Below are 21,347 nucleotides of genomic sequence, written 5' to 3'. Positions count from 1 at the left end.
CTTGACAAGACATTCTTTGTCTCCATCCACCAAATCGTGTTGTGTAATAACAATATTCTTTATGTCAGACTATTTGAGTTTTTTAGGATTAAGAAAATAATTGTAAAAATGTAATTTAAATAGGTTAGCTAATAGAACCTTAATAGAAACCAAAGACCTGTTAAATGCAAATCCAAATTAACTTAATGGTTAATATACTGTTCTTATTAGGTACAAATTTATTTAAATTAAACACTAAATTAAACAGCAACTATGTAAATCTATCTGGTTTGAAAAAAAAACGAGATTTCAAAGTTCCATCTGTGATCTCTTCCCGTGAATGAACAATACCTTTACCAGCACTCAAACTTTTTAAATGTCCTGGAGGAGTACTGGTTCGAGTCCCAAACCCACTGAGATCTTTAATGAAGGCTTTACCTTCCAGGCAAACATATTTCTCCGAATGACAGTAATTTACATATGATGTATTTAGAGAAGAAGAGGGCAGGCTAATTCTATTTGGAGATTTTCCTTTGTTTTAGGAGTCATTAGCAGCTAGCTCAAATCTAATTTTTACAATTTCATCAGGCCATCTTGGAAAGCCTCTGTGAGCTCATCAGAGAGGAGCATTTATTGCTAAGTGTTCTCTATTGCATTAGCACACAATAAAGCGGCCGGGGACTGCTACAGACGTTTATGTGGAATCCAGTTAACACTCCGCCAATTCGTTTTTTATTGGGACACAATCAATTTTTATTCATTTTAAAGCCAGAATGCTTTCTTACATTGTGTGCCTACCCCCAGCTTATTATGCCCTAAACCAATTACTCAGTTGTTTTCACAAAATGCTAATATTTATGTTAAAGATTTCCTCTTTTGAAATGAAGGCCCGACGTGCATATACATAATGAAAGCTTTTGTACAATCTAACGCAAGTCTGTCACACATGTTCTTCATTATCACAGCGATTCCACACAAGGTTTTTAAAGCATAAGAGTGGCATTCATTTAATTTGAAGGAGTCTGGCAATAACAGTAGAGTCTGAGTAATAACATAATGTCGCAGAGGCGGCTAAACATAATGCAACTCTTCAGAGTTTATTAAGTTAATAGTAAAGTTGTATTAAATGTGTAATGGACATTTGCATTTGACATATGATTGGATTGGAAATTGTAAGCCGCTATTTATTTAGCTGCAAGTTGCCTGGATGCGAAAGAACTGGATCCCGGTGTGGTGGGAAAGCAGCCGAGGACGTTTCAATGTGAGCTGGACGTGTGCATCTTCACTGCAGTGTGAAAATTAGAGTGCTTAAGTGCTCCTGGAGACAAGACGGACCCAGATACCCTCTTCCTCTCCTGCCTCTCCTCTAATTCACCAAGAAGTATTTAATGGCTCCCATTTGACTCCCGCTGCATTTATTGTATAGTATCGGATGTACACCTTGTACCCTTCACCGTTTGCAGAAGCGTGTTTCGACCTGAACCGGAAAGTCTTCTCCCTTCGTCCTGTAACTGCCAGCCCACCGCTGCATCCAGCAGGGAAGTGGACGGGCATCCTCGGTTTGGTGTTGCATTTCAACAGCGCGCAAACAAAGAATATTCACAGCTGCATCCTCAAATGACGCCCAGTGAAAATGTGTGTGGGATTTCCGTGTGTGTGTGTGCGCACAGAGATATTTTTCCCTTCCAGTTTTGGGATTTGTCCTGCAGTGGGCTCTGGAATGCTTTCAACATATTGATGAGATGACAAGTTATCATTGATCTGTCCTTACTTAGCGGGATCCATTAAATAATGTATGGGCTCTTGTGCATTACCAGTGCACTCTCCTGTCCTCGACCCATTAGAGGAGCAGGGCATGAGGCCCTAGTGGCTGCAGGCCCTCTAAGGTCCTTGGGCTTTCATTTAATTAAATTATCCTATAATGAAAACGCCCATAATGAGATTAATTTTAATTATTTATCGGCGGACGGTTTGAGGGAGAGGCTGCATTAATAATGCACTAAAGGGCTAAACATTTTTTCAATTCATCACCTTTTTCCTTTTGTTAAAGGTGCCATTTGTTAAGTCCTCTGCAGCTGCTGGAGGTGATGTGGTGGAGATATGGACGACCAGGCACAGAGGTCAGTCGGAACGGCTGCTGGAGTGCTTGACTGTCACTTGATAATGTGTATATTATTTTTGTTAAGGTAGCGCAAAACCATTTTGGGTATTGTGCGTTCCCTTGCGTGCTCACGTACATACATTCATTTATGCTTAAGTTTTCACACAATACTCTATGTTTCTTGAAGCTGGATGAATTTTATATTAATACCTAAAGGCAGAGAAGCAATCAAAAATCTGCATGTAATTCTCTGCTGATATTTGTATACCTCCATCAGGTTGGCATGTTGATTCCCCTTGTGAGGGCACATTAGAAGACTTTGGTGGCTGGCCAACCCCGAAAAAGGGGAAGAGTGTCGAACGTCACACAGTGTGTAACTGTAATTAGCTGGCATGGAAATGTGCTTGTTTGAGTTGCCGGGCAAAAGAGATGGAAGTGCAGTTGAGATATGTAAGCTGATATAGTGTTGAAAACAATTCCCTTTTGTTATCGAAATGATTTCACATCTTCCAAACGTTTGCATCAACTGAAATGTATAGTCCGGCAGAGGGATGACCGAGAGCAGGAGTCAAGAATGTCACGGGGACGATGAGCCGAGTGCATTTATCAGGCCTTCATCAATAGTTGATTAATAATTCAGTCTGGGGCTTCTTTCGGGCAGGGTTTCGGCTGGATTGTAATTTTGTAAATTGCGTAGTCATCATGCAATGGATGGGCAGACCTTCTGCGAGAGTCACAGCTGTGACTCTGGGATTTTGGTAAAGGTGTAAAGGAAGAGCCGGATCCAGGTAGGCTGGAGTTGTAGTCTGGTTTCCACAACAAATCCAGAAACCAAGGGCCTCCAAAAGGGCTGGAGAGAAACTATAAAGACGATGAAAAATAACCCTGCTTGACAAAAAAATAGAAATGGGTTTATTTACAGGTTAAATATAGATTTTCAATGCTCACAAATACTATAATCCTTCCACAGAGATAGAAATGACTATAAATTGCTGTTACAGAACAGCAATTTCATTGCTCAGACATCTGGCCACAACTGTATATAAATAGATAGTTTGCTTTCCACTTGGCTTCAGAATTAACAATTGTATCAACGTCAAAATGAAAACCAACGTTCAGATAGTGTCTTTCGGGTACAGCCCCGAGTCCCTCCCTCTGGCAGATCTCCACCACATACTTCCCGCCGACTTCCCGGCTGACAGCAAACAAACCGGCATTTCTTTCCGCCGTGAGATGCTCGAGGCGCTTCGGCCCAGGTGCAGCGTCGGCAGGACAGTCCGTGGCCCGGAACCCCTCAATTACCCCCAGCCAGCTCCCGGATTACTCCTGTTCAACGGGAACGGGCCACTCTAATTGCCCTGACCAGTAATACCGCTTCTGTGTCTGAAAGTGCGCTATTCTTCCGCATTGTTTCCAAGGCAACTGGAAGTTTTTTGTGACCTATAAAAAAAAGTTGCTACTCCTGTAACCGATCCGAGGCCGGGCGGTTGTTTGTTTCCATGGCAGGCTGCTCAGCTATTTATAGGTCTATCTAGCTGGTACGCGTAGGCACAGGAAGCCTCAACAACAAGTAGATTTGTTCATTTGTGAGAGAGAGAGAGAGAGAGAGAAAGAGAGAACCTCTCATGTGGTTTTTGATATGGTTAAAAGTCTCCATGAGACACCTGGCGCTCCAGCAGGTGAGTCACAAAGTGAAGGCGGAAGACGGCTTCGCGCCTTTCTCTCCTGTTTTCCCTCAACCAAACAAAACTAAAGTTTATTTTGGAGTCGGAGGCGATGGGCCGGGTGACGGTGTTTCCAGCAGAAGGTTTCGATGATTCACGCGTCCGTCATCAGAGGAACCTCGACAGCTCGTGGCGCCCTCCCTCGGCGGGTGCGTCTCTCGCGAGAAAGGTCAATCAGGAAACCAGACATATTGAAGGGATAATTTATGTCTGATTCACAGGGCTGAAAAGTCGTATTAATTATCAAAGGACCCAAGAACGCAGTTCAGGAAAAGGTCTCCCTTAAGGCATTTGGCAGCTGCATCAAACTTGCCTCCAATTTCAAGACCTGTCTCGAATTTTGAGTTCACATTGAGTATATTGTAATGTCATTACCCCTATTATCTGCTCCACTGTTAGCTTTACATACATGTGGCTACAATTCCTTCATATTAACCTTAGAGGTTCAGTTCAAGACCTGTAGTTGTTGCCGGATTAAAAATATATAAAGCATTATGGCTTCTTGATCACAAACTGTAGATAAGTAAGAAACCTTTTGTGTCCACCGAGAAAGTTTCAAAGAGGTTAGCGAATAGACAGAATGAGATGGCCTTTTAAAAGAGGGCAGATATCAATAGGAATCTGTTTAGTTTATGGACTAGATACATTAAGTTAACGAACAATCAATCACTCCCGGCTTTAAAGCTTTTAGATGCACGTAAAGCAGAGCTGCCAATACATTTCCACCACCGTGCTCCCTTCAAACACCGCTGTTGTGGTTACTCACCTACCTAAGTCCGTTTGCTACTTCCTCCTTGAATTGCACCTTGAGTAATGCTGCTTTGCAACAGATATTCCGATAAAGGAAGACGGGACATTTACAGGAAAAAATGTCTATAGCAGTGGACTGATTGATGGAAAGGACACTTTCATTGCAGATAAATCTTTGACTTAACAACGGTTGTGTCTTCCACGGCTCTGGGTCTTAAACTGTTGTAACAATATGTGGGTCACTGCTATAGAAAACTGCACACTGTTCTCCTTCAAATGGCTTCAGCAGTTCTATCTTGAGGAGATACAACGTGCTTTCACACACGCACAAAGGGAGAGTGTGCTGTAAGGAGTTCATTGCAAATTCCATTTCCTCAAAGAGGAAGTCACCTTTTAGCAAGGCCACCGCTGTTCCAAACACATCAAGAGGAAACAAACATGGAAAGTTGGCACATCATTCAGTCCGGTCGGTTCTATTGATGTCTTTCACAATGAGATGTTTGTCCAGATGAACTGCATCAGGGATGCTGTAAACTCCACGGTCTCAAGAAAGTGGGCTGAAATTACAATTAGAGCGGATTAGACGGAGGGAATGGATGTTTACTTTCAATGGATTACTGTTGTATTTGTTATTCCCGACCGCTTTACAACCCACCGTTAGTGGCTTCCTCACTTGGACGATGCCGTCTTTTGTGTTTTCTAATTTGTAAAGTAACTCGGACAGCTCTTCCTGCTCATTGGCCATGGATAATGCAGCAGTAGTGCTCCAGCAGGAAGAAAAAAATAAATGAAAGGCTGTCTCCGTTACTCAGGACAACTGCAGCGACAAGTTCCAGACACATGCACAGAAGTCGCCCAGAGGTACTTTGGGGTTAGGCATTAGCATATACGTCAGCGCTCCCCTCGCATAGTCTTAAACTGTGATTAGCCCATCGGGTTTATTTTGGAACTTCTCGTCACGCTTTCAAGTCCCTGCGATGCAATCGGAGGCCCCCCCGCTGATTTGGCGAGCTGCTGATAGTTCGCGCTGTCCTCGAGGCTGGGAAAAACTTGTGCAACTCGGCGCGTTTCTTGCCGTACGATAAAACGAGTGACATTTGGTGCCTAGTTAATCCGAGGTCGGGTGCACATGCAGAAGGAGGCCCGGGGAGAGGGATAAGCCCAGCTGTTAAGTCTGTCCAGGAGTTTAGCATTACTGAAAACCGGGGGTCCAATGGGAATGCCCATTCATCGCTGCAAATAACCCCGGCTGCGCAGCCCGTCCTTCTGGTGAACAAACGCGGATGTAGGTTAAATATAAGTTATCTTTTGGGTCCGTACTATTTGTTTTTTAATTTACGTCGGGATAGATGGCTGATTGTTAATACCGCCGGGCTCAAATAACCTCCGGGGCGGGCTCTTGAGACCGCTATCGGGACTCAGTCAGTGAGACAAACCACTGGCTCTTTAGTAAACCGTATTTAGTCTCCGAGCAGAACGGCGCAGACTCAGTCCCCCTCCGTGGCTTTCATCTGGCCAATTCAAACAGACGTCTGACCCCAGACATTTGCCTAATGTGTTTTTGTTATGTGGACTCCCGGCTTCACAAATGTCACAGTGGCTGGACTAGTGGGGGTTTGGTAAGTGACTCAGAGGGGGGGGGGGGGCTGTGAGTTAGGAGGAGGGGAGTGGAGGGGGGGGGGGGGGTACAGGAACAGAGAGTCGGCCGGAGGGGGTGGTGTTGCAAGGCAGGAGTCCATAACCTCTGCATTTATTCTCTAACCCGTTGGGAGTTGGTGGTGAGGAGACCATAAGTTCCCCTGTGATGACCAGCCCCCCCTCTCCTCCTCTCCTCCTCTCCTCCTCCCTTCCTCCCTTCCTCTCCTCGCGGGGAGCCTGCCGATGAGCGCAACACGGCCCCCCAGCACTCTGCTGACCTGGGCCCAACTGGGCAGGCAGCTGTGGAGGAGACGGGGAGTGCCGCATTTCTGGCCGCCCGGGCTGCAGAAGCCGTCGTCCCTGACAAATGCCGCCACGCGGAGCGGTGCCCGGAAATGTATCTCCCGAACGTATCGGTATTTAAGGGTGCAGCTGACTTAGATTTAGTGCCGTTGCAGACAAGTATCTGTCTTAAAACCAGAATACCGGTTTAACTACCAGGAAGTCGCACCCTCCACCCGTGGCACCACCTGTAGCCATCTGTGGAATCCGCTCATCTTGAGTCATCTGTAATCAGAGTCAGCCTCGAGCTATAGTTATGAAATCAAGTGAATGGAGGCAGAAGATTGCTCCGTTCAAATACAGGAATCAACTGTGGCTGATTTTTGAAGCTAGTGTTGTGTTAAATTTTGTCAAATTGCACGGCGGCGTTGAGTAAAATAGAGCAAAGGAAAATATGAACTGTATCATCATCTATCCGGTGAACCTGTGACCAGTGAAGTGAAGCTTCAAGCAACACTGAAGTCAGATGTATTTTTATGAAACATCATATTTTGTGTCGTCATATAAAACGTCATATAAATAATCTCTTTTTTTTTAAATGCATAAAACTTACTTTTACAAAATTCAGTTTTTGCTTCTCAAAAACCACTCATGCTGAGAACCAGAGAAATGCAGCTACTGGTGTTACTTCACATGATGGCTTCAACCGGGGCTTCAAAAGAATCGCTTTAAATATGTGTTGTATAAACGTGAGGAGATTCTGTAACCGTGTGCACTTAGTCTTTGATGACAGAGTTTAGGACAAAATGTGCTGGTTGCGGAACAACTCCAATGCCAGTGACTGATGTGGCTCTTCCCTTCAGGTTTGTGATGAAGCCTGAACGATGAGAGACCTTTTCTTTTTAAAACAGGTGGGTGCTTATTTTGTCTTTTGCAAATCCCTTATCAATAACTAAAATCTTGATTATGTGGAAAATGCACGTCCCAAAATATACTGCCCGAGCCTCGTTTATGTGACTCATTGAGGTGAATTTACTCTTATTATTCCTTTAACAGGCTATATATTTTAAGTGTAATGCCCGCGGTGATACTTCCAGCCACAGTGATGTCTCATTCTGAGTAATAGGTCTCTAAAGTGTGCTTGTTTGGCTTGTTTGGGGCCATTGGAGAGCAATAAAGTGTCTGTCTGAGGATTTTTCGGGGTCCTCGTAGACTTTCTCCAGGTGTGCCTCCCCACTCATAAAGCACCACTTGTCTCCGACCGCGTATGCTTGAATGAATGTGTCCGCTGAGTGTTCTTCAATCCAATACCTGCACTTTGCTTCTTAACAACACAATAAGCCAAGTGACTTGAAAACATTCCAGTGTGCTGCCGTGGATTTTACACGGATAGATATTGTGTTACTTCAAAGAATGTCCTCTTTTTTTTTTTTTTTTTATTATCTCTCTTCCTGGAGCCAGTAGCCACAGCAACAAGGTCACTCTGATCATTTAAAGCCGACGGCGTCCAGTGAGGTTAACCATTTCATTTGTTCTCAGGCTCCACTGTGTTTTTCGCGTTGAGGTACGCCGTGTTTACTTTCAACGCTGCTCCTCGGCGAGGCCGGGCCGACCTGATGTTTGTTTATGAGAAATTCTGGCTTCGCTCGAAACTTTCATTCACCACTTGAAAGCGCTCGACTCGCTACTAATTTACCTCGAGGGACTTCAAAATTATCTGTCTGCGCCGTCCAAACCTTTTTTGTGGTGGCAACTTGTCATCATCAAAGTCATTCTTTTGCGTTTAATGAAAGCCTGGCAGATAGATGGGTTAATGTTATATTGTTTATACTTGAACACCACGTGCAGAAAGACATCTTAAACTCAAGGCTACATGTTTTCTGGCCCTCAAAATTATTACTTTGGCTGCTTTTTGTTTGCTGCTTTGATTGCGACGGCCGTTATGTCGCAATGCGAAGTTGCTTTCAAGTTTGTGTTCACATGGGAAAACGCAAACAGTGAGCGGCTGCAAATGATCCTGAATTTTCCCCCCTTGGTCGTCAGCGCTCCCCTTGCTCCACCGAGAATAAGTCGCTTAGGTTGTTTTCAACAGGCACATTGAATAACTCAGGAGTATCCAGGACCGAGCACTTACACGGCTCTTTGACAAATTGCCATCCAGCAAAGTTAATGTCCCACTTGTGTCAGGGGCGAGGCTGCAGGGCAGTAGGTTTGTGTAGTCAAGGCTTTTTTTTTCTTTCTTTTTTTTTTGTATTTGCTCCTTAGGTGAACACTTCACCTAATAATGCCTGTGTAAATATATAAAAACTGTTATTTTTTCCGAGTTCAGATTCCCATCTTGGGGGAGGCTTTGGAGTGTAACGCTCTGCTGAGTCTTGCGTCAAAAAAAGGCAACTCGATCCCTCTGAATGTGTGACATTGTATAAACACTGTAGTAGTTCTACCCAAACATATTTGCAGCACATATGCATACGAAAATATTGCAACTTTGCCACCAGGGTGTTAGCGTTTTGTTTCATCTGAATCACTTGATCCCTTGTCACACCGTTCCTGCACCTTTCACTCTGTTTATGTATCCTTTGTCAAGATAAGCAAACTCCCTTCGCCGAGATGTTCCTCAACAGAGGGAAAAACTCACAGCAGCGTAGGCCCCCGAAAACCTGCTGAACACTCGTGATTCCAGCTGGAGGTCCGTTAGCCATCCGTTCTTCAGAACCAGCCCTTTTGGAAGTGAGTTTTATTGTCATGCGTGTGAGGAGCTGAGTGGATAACCTGTTGGCAGTGGAGGACGGCGCCGATCTCTCTTCACTCTAAATTGCAGGCAGGCATCCCTGCAAACCCCTCGTGAGGACCATTGAGTCCCATCGAGATAATCCTCAATAAAGAACGGCTTCACATTTAATCTTAGCCCACTTCTCGGATTTCTCACTCGATAGAGTTTTTGGCAAGTGACGATTTCGAGGCTGATGTCAGTCAAACAGCATCAGCGCGTCTTCTCCATTTGACAGATGTACAACGGCTCTATTAGGGTGTGGATGCATATTTCTAGTGGCATAAAATATTATATCATTCTAATGCATTTCATGAGTTTTTTTTAAACCTCTTAAAATGCAATATTTTATGTGACTGTTTTTTCAGTGGCAACGTGTTGACAGATTAAAGGAAACAATTTACGTGGGATTGTTTGTATTGAACAGCCTTCATTCACGGAGTACCGTGGAACATGGAAAAAGTAAATCGCCAAACATCACCAGCGAAACTGCTCGGCTGATTGGGGCCTCGTCTCAAAACGCACGGCGCCGCGCGCAGGCGAGGACGGGGAAAATCTGAGTTCAGTGGTCGAGACATAAACAACTCTGGATAATTATACTGTGCAATTTGAAAATAACTCACTTGCAAAATTACATCTCAAACTAATTTCGTACAGCTGCTTATTGAAATAGAGAGTGACAGAGTGAACGCAGTAACTCGATTGCCGCGTGTACCCCTCCGCTATTAGAAATAGTTACTTGAGAGTCCCCGAGCATCTATTAGCCGATCGAGTTATCAGGAACCTGTTCGACGCGCAATATACTTTGCGCTTTTGATATTGAAACGTGAGCCCGTGTGTTTACCTGTGGGCAGTCGGTCCGGGGGGGAAAAAGGAAGTAGCACTTGCGTTTCAAAGCGCGTCCACATCATTACTGCACTGTGTTTAGAGCAGGAGCGCTGCAGCTCGGGTCTATTTCTGTCAGCTCCTTGTTGACGACTGCGACGGCGGTCGGTGTTGACCCGCTTCCCACTATGGGTCGTGGACTCCCGAGATCATCATGTGGAAATGGAGTGATTTATCTGTTCTTTTTAGTTGATATGATTTAAATGAAAATGAAAATTTCTTTGTTTCTTATTAGTAGTGTTAGTAGTTTATAAAACGCACAAGCTGGAGGTACACGGTCCAGCCACTACCCCAGTATTCTTGCAGCCGTGGGTGTTCTTCTTCTGTCACCACCTCTTTACCGTAGTAAATGTATGATTTCCTCTATCATCATTTTTCACTATCACAGTCGGAATTTCCCCTACATTGAAATTAAACAACATCTAAATGGTCCATTGAACTCCCAGCTCTTCATTACGCAGAACTTGTGTTCTTGGGGGGAAAAAACTCGTCATGACATATTGAAAGCAAGAGCTGCAACCAGCGTCATCGCCGGGCTTGGACAAATCACCAGTTTGCGCTCATCAGTAGCCGCCCCGGCCTTGTGTATCGTAGCAGCTTCGCGCAGTTGAAATAATAACCTGGAGCGGACAGGAGGCAGTCATTACCTCGCACACACAGACGCGGCGCGTACGTGTTGACGGAGGTGCTCCCACTGGCCCCAGCCAGAGCCGAGCCGCTCGGGCCCTGGTTAGACCTCGGGCTTCCCATCACCTAAGCTGGTGTCCTAAGCCCGTTGTTTGGCCTTTAGAAGTCCCTCCGTCAGAAAGAGAAAACCCTGCAGCGACCCAGGACTCACCAGAGAGAGCTGAAATATGCGGGCTGCGGTGAAGAGAAAAGAAAAGAAGAGGAGGAAAAAAGAGCATAACAAAAACAAAGGAGAAGGGGTTGGGGGGAGGGGGGGCATAGAGGGAAATGGGGGGGGGGGGGGGGCCCTGAGGGTGTGCGAGCGGAGCCCGGCGTTCCAGTGGACAGGCGGGAGATCTGCCGTTTCATTGTCTTAGTCTCAACTGATAAAATCTGCAGAGGGCCGTGTTGCTTAAAGCTGTGTGCGGATGACACACAAGGGGACACCCCCCCCCCCCTCCCCTCGACCCCAACCCCCCACCCCTGCGCCTGCTCCAGACCCAAAGTCCTCCTGTGAGAGAGCACCGAGCAACTTCTCCGCTTCTTAGAAACTGCAGCAGCCTCCCTCTCACTCCCTCCCTCTCACTCCTTCTCTCTCTCTCCCTCTCTCTCTCTTTTTTTTCCCTCTTGCTCAGACACTCACTAGTCACTGCCCGAAGCAGTAATCGGACAACTCTCCTTCTCACTCGGTCCGGGTCTCCTGAGATACGGCGCGGGGCTCCATGGGTTCCAACACCTAAAATGAAAAAGAAAAAAGTAGTCTTGTAGTTTACATTTATTGTGCTACAGATTCCACCAACACTCTTTCAGAAAGTTTGCTGTCTGTTCTGCTGGACTGAACAATCTCTCCGTAGAAGATCTTTTTTTTTAAAAGAAGCTGTAAGAAGGGATAAACGCACAAGGACCAGAATTGTAGTGAGTATGGTTTTAATTTGTATGGGATGTTGACTGTGTTAGTTTGTCAACTGTCTTGTCAATTCTATTTTTTTTTCTTCAAATTTGGACAGTATTTTAATGTGCGTATGTGTGTGTGTGTGTGTGGAATTATCTCCTTTATTTTACACATTTCATTTAAGATATATGATTTAATTATAGTATTCATATTGACACAACAGCAGGAGTAAGCATTTAATTTCTCAACTTGTGTTATTGTTAATTGTTATAATAAAAACCCCACCTATTTCACATTTCATTATTCTATAAATCGTTATAGTCTTGAGCTATTAAAAGATGCATACTGATGGTAATAATAACACAGAGGAAGGCATTGGTGAGCTGTAATTTATTGACGTAATAGATAAATAGCAAAACAATTAAATTGCCTTTGATGAATTCTCAATATTGTAAATGTAATTGACATTTGGGATAAAACGTTTTTAGAAAAATGCAATGAGATATAATTTAAATGAGAATTTAAATAATCGTTGATGATATACATTTTATGATCGTATGATGACGTTCTGTTTTTAATAATAAATACAGTTTTAGTCCAATCGCTTTTTAAATGTAACAGTCCAATTTGTCTGTAATTATAAATAATATTTAAACAAAAACCTTCCCTAACATTGCACCACCCAAAAAAAAAATGTCTCCATGAATGACTAGATTAACCTTTTTTTTTTAAAACAGCAAATAGTATTTTGTTTGCATGATGGAGACGTAGATTAGCTCCAAATGTGTCCCACCTTCCCTTTTTAAAACATGGGATCTTGTTCTGCTGGCTCCGGTTTACACTTTTGATCGGGCTAGCAAAACACGCCGCTCCCTGCAGGAGTCCCCTTTTTGACTGGCAGAACAAACACAACCAACACAGTTCAAGCAGTTGACATCTAACGCCATCTGCTGAGGCCAGGAATGCTGCGAGAGGAGACCTGAGGGGCTCTCGCCGTCCGACCGAGACAACGGGCCTCCGAGGCTCCATGGGCCGCTCCTCCGCTCGCCAGCATTTCGCGTGTAGTGCAGATGAGTCACGATGTAATCACAAGCCTCTCTGGCTGAAGGATGTTCTGCTTTAATGTTCTCCGTATGATCACAGGCTTACATCACAAGTCAGGGAATTAGTGTGTGTGTGTGTGTGTGTGTGTGAGAGAGAGAAGGGCATTTAATCTTTCTGAAATTCTGCTTTTTTTTTTTTGTTGCCCTTCCTATTTCCTTTTTCATCCTCCAACTCCTGTCATTTAGAAGAAAAAAAGAGAAGAAAAACCGCCTGCTTTACAGAGGTGTGTGTTTTGTAGATGAAAGAGAGGAAGCGGAGAGGTTAGGCCGGTAAGCCCGACTGCTTGCAGAGTGGCCAGAGAGGCAAACATGACAGCGCGTGTGATCGCCGGCCGCAGCCATTCACTCGCACAATACCCTTATTCATCCAATTAACGGATAATGAGCCGGCTGATTCGGGGCTGTTTGCACTGTCTATTTGCTCAACGCCAGGGTCTCCGTGCCCGGCCCGTGGAGCTCCGTGCATGTGCAGCAGCAGCAGCAGCAGCAGCAGGCGCGGCGGCGGCGGTGACGGTGGCATTGTTTGCCCGAGGGCCTGATGCCTGCCGAAACGATGTGTCTAGCCAGCCGAGCTCGTGTGCTCTTCTCTCAGGGAGGAGATTGGAAACGGTGAAAGACACCGAGGGCTAATTGATCGAGCCTCACTCATAGAGCTATTAGTAAAGGAAGGGGGGGACACACACAGAGAGAGAGAGAGAGAAGGAGGAAATCGGGGACTTCCTATTAAGTAACCCATTCAGGGTGATTAGTGGGCAGGGGTTGTTTACCAAATACTGCGGGGTGTTATTTTGTTAACACTCCACTGTTTGGATCTGGAGTGTGCGTCTGAAAGAACAGGAAATGAGCTCTAAGGGTTTCTGTTGATTGCCATGGCAGGTCCTCATTCACTGACACCCATTTGTGTGTGTGTGTGTGTGTTTGTAAATTGCAATATGTTTACTCTGCGCGAGACAACAACGAAGCTTGAACATGCGTTTTATTCAAAGGGGTCATACCGAAAATTTGTCTGTGTAGACGTGACTGACCTCATATCATTAAAGTCCTCTTGAGAATTAAAAAAAAGAAAATGCAACTTTATTTCCGTCTGCAATGTTGACATGAAGAATTGAAAAAATGGCTTCTGCCTCCTTAAATGATTAACGTTAACACCACAGATTACTGCATAAGATTTAAGGGAATAAGAATAACAAGGCAGTTATTAAAGGGAGATCTCTGTGCTGTGAGGCGTGTGGCGTTCTGCGGTGGTCACGGTGGTAGGCAGGTTGTGATAAAATGTGCACCTTAAATCTGGTCGGATGGCCCCTCAAAGGCGAAGCGGCCTTCTGGAAATAATTTTGAAGGTTGAAGAGCACAGTATTAACAGATTTAACGTAGCTATTGAGTGAAATGTTAGGTGAGGCCAAATGAGAGACAAATTGCATATCAGCACGCAGCACATCTGTTGATAATTATGATTTTAATTGTGAAAAGTGAACCATTATAAATGACGTGTGAAACACTGTGTGCTTTTATTATTTGTTTGCCGCAAGTCTAACCCTGGTACCAAGTGCAGACCAGTGCAGTTCATCTCCATGCGTTTTCTTTATATTTGCAAAGGCTGCCTCATCTTAAATTCCTCCCTTTTTAAGATGAAAATAACGCCGAGCCTTTTAATGTGACGTTTGCTGGCAGCCGTTATTTTTTCAGGCCACGTATGGAGACACAAGTGAAGTGTAGCATTTTGTAAACTGCGCCTAATTCCACTCACATCTGTGTTCAATTGTTGTCTGCATCTACATTCTTTGAGAGTGGATTTATTTTTCCTGGGCCACCATGTGGATTCAGCTGACCAGCTTAAGTGGGGATTAGTTGTTTTAAAGTTAGATTTTGATTAAAGCATTGTTTTTTAAAAGTTGTAACTCACAACACATGGCTTACATAGGCTGTAAAATCCAAGAGGACTGTGGACCATGCTCGATAAAATGAATATCAAGTAAGGGTGACACAGGGAGAGCGGAAATAAACAAACACTCTCATTTGTTTTTTAACGTCACGTTTGGCTCGATTTTGCAAAAAATACTGTAACAAATCTGTTGGAAGTCCTTCAAGCGATGTACTGGAGATATGTAGCAAAGGTGACGACCGGGGGGGGGGGGGGGGGGGGGGGGGTGCAGGGTCAGGCCGCCCGCATGCTGAGATGATCGGGGCTGAAGCCTTCGGCCGTGGCCGTGTTTACCTTTTGGAGACGCAGGTCTTGAAATAAGTAAAGCGAAACAAAAGGGGCCGGCAAACAAGCGCTTGGGAGGCGTGTTGTGGCACTTCTTCAGGTTCCCCCTTGATGACACTTCGCGCTTCATCTAGTCCGGCTTTTTGTTCTTGTTGGCTTCAAAGACCCGGGCAGTTTCAGGTTGAACTAGGAAGGACATCAAAGATGCTGAAACGCAGATCTTTTTTTTTTTTCCCTCTTCTTTCTTTTTTAAAACAATAAATATTTAGCGGCCCGTGCTTTTAAATCCCCCCCCCCCCCCTTCCCTCCTATCCTCCCCCTCTGTCTTCACCTGGCCCGTTTCACCTGCTGGCAATGGCGGAGACGCCATCATGGTAACGGCTTCACTGGGTTGAGCTGGTGAGCAGCCACCACACACACACACACACACACACCATCTCTCCACCACAACCCACTCTCTCCACAACTCGTCTGCATGGCTTTTAACTCTGTGGACTTTTTGCCATGAATACTTTGTTCTATTTTTATCTCCCCTCTGCATATTTTAGTATTGGGAAATGTCAGGAGGAGACGTCGCCGTTGTCTGTAGCTGCTAAAGCGAGAACGAAATGTGATGATTCCTTCGCCCAAGACGGCTGCACCATTAGCAGTGGGAGAACGGGAATAGTGTAAAGCTGGAATGGTATTCATGAAGGCTTTGCTTTGGTGTGAAGAGCAAAGCCTGCTGGAAAAAAAAAAGAAGAAAAAAAAAACTTCATGCAGCTCAGGTTACCGTAGCTCATGTAAACAGGCAACCACCAAAAAAATCATGCTAGGATTTTTAAAATTTTTCTTTAAAAGACAATTTTTCCTTTTCCCTGACCAGTTAAATATGCCATTGACCTCTTTTTGGACCCTGTATTCCTGTGGCGGGCTGCAGTCGGGTCTAATATAGTGTTGTAGTCATGCAAGTATACGGCCCCGCTTGATGTTGGTGAGAGAGGCGAGCAGAGTGGACACAGCAAAATGCAACTGTCAGCTAAAGGAGAGTAATAGAGGCATTCGTAGCGTCATAGGAAACATATGTGGCTCCATATGCTCTGCGTGTTCTTGTTTCCAGTCTCCTGCATTGTCTGAGATGCACCACTGATCTGGGGGCCTCTAAAGTGCCCTGTGTGTGTGTGTGTGTGTGTTTGCAACGATCTGGGGGCCTCTGAAGTGGCGTGTGTAAAAGTGTGTGTGCGTGAATGCATGCGGACACACAGACGTGAGTTATGGGTCTCTGTGTTCTGAAGAAAAATACATTAAAAAAAAAAAGACTTCAGAGTGAGTTTTTGTGTTTCCACAGCGCACAAAAATGTCTGTGTGAGAGTAGACACATGCATAGCTCTCGTTCTGCCTTTCTGCCCCTGGTGAACAGGCTGTGAAGGTAGGAAGTTGTGTGTGTGTGTGTGCGGCCCCAGGCTCGGGCAGGCCCGCGGGAAGCGGCCCTGACGGTCATTAGGACCTGTCAGTATGCCGCGAGGGGGGAGTGCTGATAAATTTCAGATAGTGTCAATTGCAGATGAGAGATCTGCTGAAGATGCTACGGGTGTCTCGCTTGACTTGTCTCTGCTCAACAAGTCCCATCTTCCCTCCGGCTCCAGCAGGACAGCGGGGCAGGCCCCCCCCCCCCCCCCCCCCCCCCCCCCCCTCACCACTCACCCTTCTGCCTACCTTCGCGTCCCCCCCCCCCCTCCCCTCCACACACACACACCCCTTCCTGCTTACCTTGGCTAAGCCGCTTTGCATGTTGATTGGGGGAGGGCTGATCCAGTTTGCAGCTGTCGTAGACCAATGATGAATCACCTTTCCGTCATTTGGCTGAGCTCTGCTCGCTCGGGGAGGAGGGAGGACCTGGAGGAGGAAACAACAGCGGAGCGGGGCCGCGGCTCGGAGAGAGAGAGACAGTGTGCGCCTCTGTTGCCCCCCCCCCGCCCCCCCTCTACCCTCCGCCCCCACCCCTCACCCCGGCTAGCTGGCCCTCTCTTCCCATTCTGCTGCAGAATAACAATCATGTTTTCTCAGACAAGCCTTTTTGTGTCACGGAGGGCTCTCGGACTGTGACGTTGAGCCGCAGCAACAAGGAGGGACATTGTTTGTGCGGCGGCAGGTGGAGGTGCAGAGCAGAGACAGGGAGTTGGGGAGGACTCGTCTAGGTCCAGGTAAGAGCTCAGTTGAGCCACAGCCGGCTGCAGCAGAGACGTGCAGCAGAGAGCGACTTCGACACGGAGGAACTTAGCCCACCATGTCGTCTGATTGGGAGTCTTTTTAGCCAATAGATAATGACTAAGGAAGTTTTGGCAGAGGGGGTGAACGCAGGATTAAATAGTGAGTTGGAGATGTAGAACCATTGTTGATCCTTAAGGTGCTTTGAAACTGTGAGTGTGCCTCTGTAGCGTTGTGTTCTTGGAGAGTTTGATATTTTTAGGGCGTGTGTAAATTAATATACTAAAGGCTAATGCGGCTTCTGTTACAGTAGATATCAGGAAAAAAACTTTTGTGTCGTTGTGTATTTTATATTATCACTGGTTGTTTTGTCTCATAAATCGTAGTCTGTTTGATTTGGTAAACGAAGCTTAAAAAAAGATTTTCCATGAATGAAATTGTAAAAAAAAAAACAATCTGTACCGCAATGTATTATAATATAACAAAATGATAATCGTAAATTGAGCAGATGCATATAATCAAATATCACAATTGAATCTTTTTATCAGATGAATCTGTTTTCTTTGTGGCATCTGATAGCACTCTGAATACTCCGCTTCTGGAGCATTTATGTTTGTGGCCTTGCGTAAAAGGCCGATGTTTATCGATAGCGGAGATACGCAGAGCGGCGGAATATAATTGGAAATACACAAAACATTTTGTCCTAATTTCATTACCTTACAATGGAAACAGTGACGGAGACAAATGGGCTCCACAGTTTGTGGCCGTAGTTCTTTTTTTTTTTTTTTTCCCATATTGCAGTGGTGCCTTCTTTTCTTCTCCGCCGTCCATACTTGATCAAATCCCCCGAGCGCACAAAATGAGAAGATAGAACAATGTTTTCAGTGGCGTGGTCTTTTGTGTAAACACAGAAACAATTAAGGAGCTTGCCAGAGCAAACACATGCTTCGTGAGCTTCTCGTCTGCCTATCACTGAGGCATGGCCTCCTACAATCAGGCAGAGTGCTGCACTTTTAACAGGCACATTAAGCATAGCCTCAAACCGGCAAACATCTGTTAACAGTCTTCGATACCGCACAAAACGATAAACACTTAAGGCCATTTTTGCTTAAAAGATACTTGGGAGCAAATTGACAGTAAACGCATCGCGTGCACTTCACGTGAAACGGTGACCAGCAGTGACATTGTTGTAACGGGAGAAATCTGAAGCTGTCATGTCAAGATGTTTACTATCCATTTCATAGCTCGCTAGTCCAAATCTGTTTTTGCTTGTGCATGTTTGTGTGCGCCATATTTTGGCCTGTAGACATATTTCATTTTCACATATTAATTTGTTATTTGACGTCACACAAAAACATCAGAATTAGAAATGTATTTAAATAAATCACCAAGAAGGCAGGTGTTAGTAAAATTGCAGCAAATAATGACTTTTAAAGGTGGCTTTAAAGGATTTATTTTTTTGACCCAGAATTAGTATCCCTTTTCTTTTCACTTTGTATTATTGCCGAGCATTTCCTTCATCTCAACCTGGACTGCTGAACCCCGCGTCTATGCGCACACTGCATTGTGTAGCAGAGCTTGCGTGTCTTCCCTGAAACCAGAGTGATATGTGTAATTTGATTCGGCGTGTGCACGTGTGCGTGTGTGTTTCGTCAGGTCTATGGAAATGCAGGATCTAGCCAGTCCTCACAGCCGAGTAAGTGGAAGCAGTGAATCTCCTAATGGTCCCAACCTCGACAACTCCCACATCAATAACAATTCCATGACACCCAATGGCACTGAAGGTATGTGTTTGCGGTGCTGTTGCTCTGTCTTCTGAACCATTCCACATTTAACAAAAAAAAAATGAAGAAAGGGCTGAGATTGGTGGCAGAAGCAATGTTGTAACATTCAATGTAAAACTGACCTCTGGATATGAAAGTAGTGAAGTGTGGCGTCGGTGCATTCGTTGCAAAAGAAGTGCTGTTACAAAGGTTGTTGATCATTTTTTGGGGGGTGAATTTGACACTTTTCTTTCTTGCAGTAGTATCGTACCAAACGTGCACCTGATATTTGCTACTTTGCAATTTAGATTGGAGCTTCCAGTAGTTGATTTCCCGTGACTATTAGCTGTGTATTTAAGTAACCATGTAATTATTCAAAGCCCACAGCATGGAAATGACCGAGCTTTGCATGAGGTCTCCACTGTACATAGTTATTTACTCAGGTGATTCACCTGGGCTTAAATCCGAGCCTTTGTTTAGTGAAGCAGTCCTGCCCATGTCACAAACCCAACATATCGCCCCCCACCCCCCCCCCCCCCCCCCCCGTCACGTAAGCTTCAGGTCGGTCTGTGCTTTGGGCTCAGCGTGTACTTCTTTGTGTATTTATGACACAGGACCCGCAGACGTGCCGCAGACTGTCATGTGTCCCTTTGCCATTCTTTCTTTCCCGTAGGTGATAGCATCACAATGCTTACCACTGCAGACTGGTTGTTAGGTTCTAACTCACAGTCCGCTGCAGGTTCGTCTTCTCCTGGTGACGCAATGAAAGGGCAATACTTGGTGTTTTCAACTGAGAGCAAGAAGGAAAGCACTCTTTTGTAGTTTACCTTTTTTATTTCAAAAGACATGAAGACATTTGTTTTTGTTTTTTGAAGTCCCAAAAATACACTATCCTCTAAACAATGTTCAAGTTGCCTCAACTATTGTGCCTTTCATTCAGAAACTTGTGCGATATTTGCTGTAATTGTTGTGGTATTCTGTTCAAGCATGATTTTACACTGGATTGGATTCCATTGTTATTGAATGGTCAAATTGCATTCTGTGCATTTTGTTTTCCCTTGGTCGTTCCATGCCGTTTCCAGAACACAGTGGTTGTTGTGTGCTCTGTGAACTGAGTGTGTCCTAGTTTATGCATGCACCTTACCGCAATACTTTCATCTATGTGCTCTTCAAAGGGATTTTGTCCGCACGTTATCGTATGCTTCTGCACTGAGCGAGCATAGCGGAAACATGTAAAACATGACAGCGAATAGCTTCTTCAACCATTAGGGATTCCACTGAGCATGACTCCCTTGCCCACATTGTCAATTTGTTTTGCCAAAAAAAGTAGAAAAAAAAAAAAAAGTTCTCCAGCCCGCCTGAAGTGAAACGGATTAATTTCAAAGATTCCTGAGCTGTCAGAAAGCTGTGAAATTATCTTTGCAGAGCTGTATAAAGGAGTGGAGGTCAAACAGCGTTCGCTACTCTCTTAAAAAGATTTTATATGCCATATATTTCCTTGACATTTCAATTGTAGTCATACATCCCCACAGAACACTATTTTCCTCTTTATCTGTTACTCTAACACATTTACTGCCATTTTTATTTGAAAAATAAATGTTAGTTATTTACATAGATTTTCTGCCATTATTGTAAATGCTGTTGGAATGTTGTTTGACTTCACCCTTCTCCCTTTGCAGTTCAGTTTTAATTGAGTTACTTTTTAAAATACTTTTAAAACACAGTCTAAATTCCTTTAGATCTTTTTTTTTCTTGAACTTCGGTGCGTTTGGTGAAATTTTGGCTTCTTTGTCCGCAGTTAAAACCGAGCCAATGAGCAGCAGCGAACTCATCCCCTCAGTAGCAGACATCTCTCTAGACACCTTCTCAGGATCAGGTGAGGCTGGAGGACTATTGGGTTTGAGTGTTTGAGTGTGTGTGTGTGTGTGTGTGTGTGTGTGTGTGTGTGTGTGTGTGTGTGTGTGTGTGTGTGTGTGTGTGTGTGTGTGTGTGTGTGTGTGTGTGCGTGCATGTGCGCCCTCATTTGTCTGGCTGCCTCACACACATCACACACATCACACACACAAACACAGCTGCAGAACTGATTAGTGAGAGCCTAGAGATGGGTGCCCTATGAGCTGGGCCCCACAAAGAGTCCCTACAGCTAAAACACCAATATGCGTGTCTGTGTGCGACTACTGTCCCTTTAGTCAGCATATTTATATGCCTTCGCATCTGTGTGTTTCTGCTAACACCGGTGGTTGCCATGCCGATGAGCAGGGAATTATGACCTGTAATGGTCTGAACCTGTGCGTCCAGCGGAGTGACCCGGTGTCCCAGTGGGCTTCGCTCTCTGCTGTTACCTTACCGACCTGTCGGAGACCCTCCTCTAAGCACACAAACGCCCACAGAAAACTCTCCT

The 21,347-nt window shown here is 44.9% G+C and overlaps 1 protein-coding gene across 10 annotated transcripts in view; it reads left to right on the top strand.

The window, feature by feature from the left end:
- The window catches only part of eya1 (EYA transcriptional coactivator and phosphatase 1), a 54,882-nt gene that overhangs the window by 8,202 nt on the left and 25,333 nt on the right, over positions 1-21,347 (top strand). For 6 of the 10 annotated variants that reach the window (XM_037456420.2, XM_037456414.2, XM_037456413.2 and 3 more), the window contains exons 3-6: positions 2,030-2,099; positions 18,840-18,967; positions 19,620-19,685; positions 20,745-20,822. In XM_037456420.2, coding sequence (XP_037312317.1) covers positions 2,080-2,099; positions 18,840-18,967; positions 19,620-19,685; positions 20,745-20,822 — 292 coding nt within the window. In that variant the 5' untranslated portion in view covers positions 2,030-2,079. Of the gene's footprint in view, positions 1-2,029; positions 2,100-11,454; positions 11,711-12,650; positions 12,770-18,839; positions 18,968-19,619; positions 19,686-20,744; positions 20,823-21,347 lie in introns of those variants that run through there. The other 4 variants (XM_037456418.2, XM_062559301.1, XM_062559302.1 and 1 more) reach the window with 4 other exon arrangements.

Source organism: Pungitius pungitius, chromosome 19, assembly GCF_949316345.1.
Source record: "Pungitius pungitius chromosome 19, fPunPun2.1, whole genome shotgun sequence".
NCBI classification, from domain to species: Eukaryota; Metazoa; Chordata; class Actinopteri; order Perciformes; family Gasterosteidae; genus Pungitius; species Pungitius pungitius.
The sequence above is the reverse complement of the archived record's forward strand: the minus strand, read 5'-3'. Positions and strand labels throughout refer to the sequence as shown.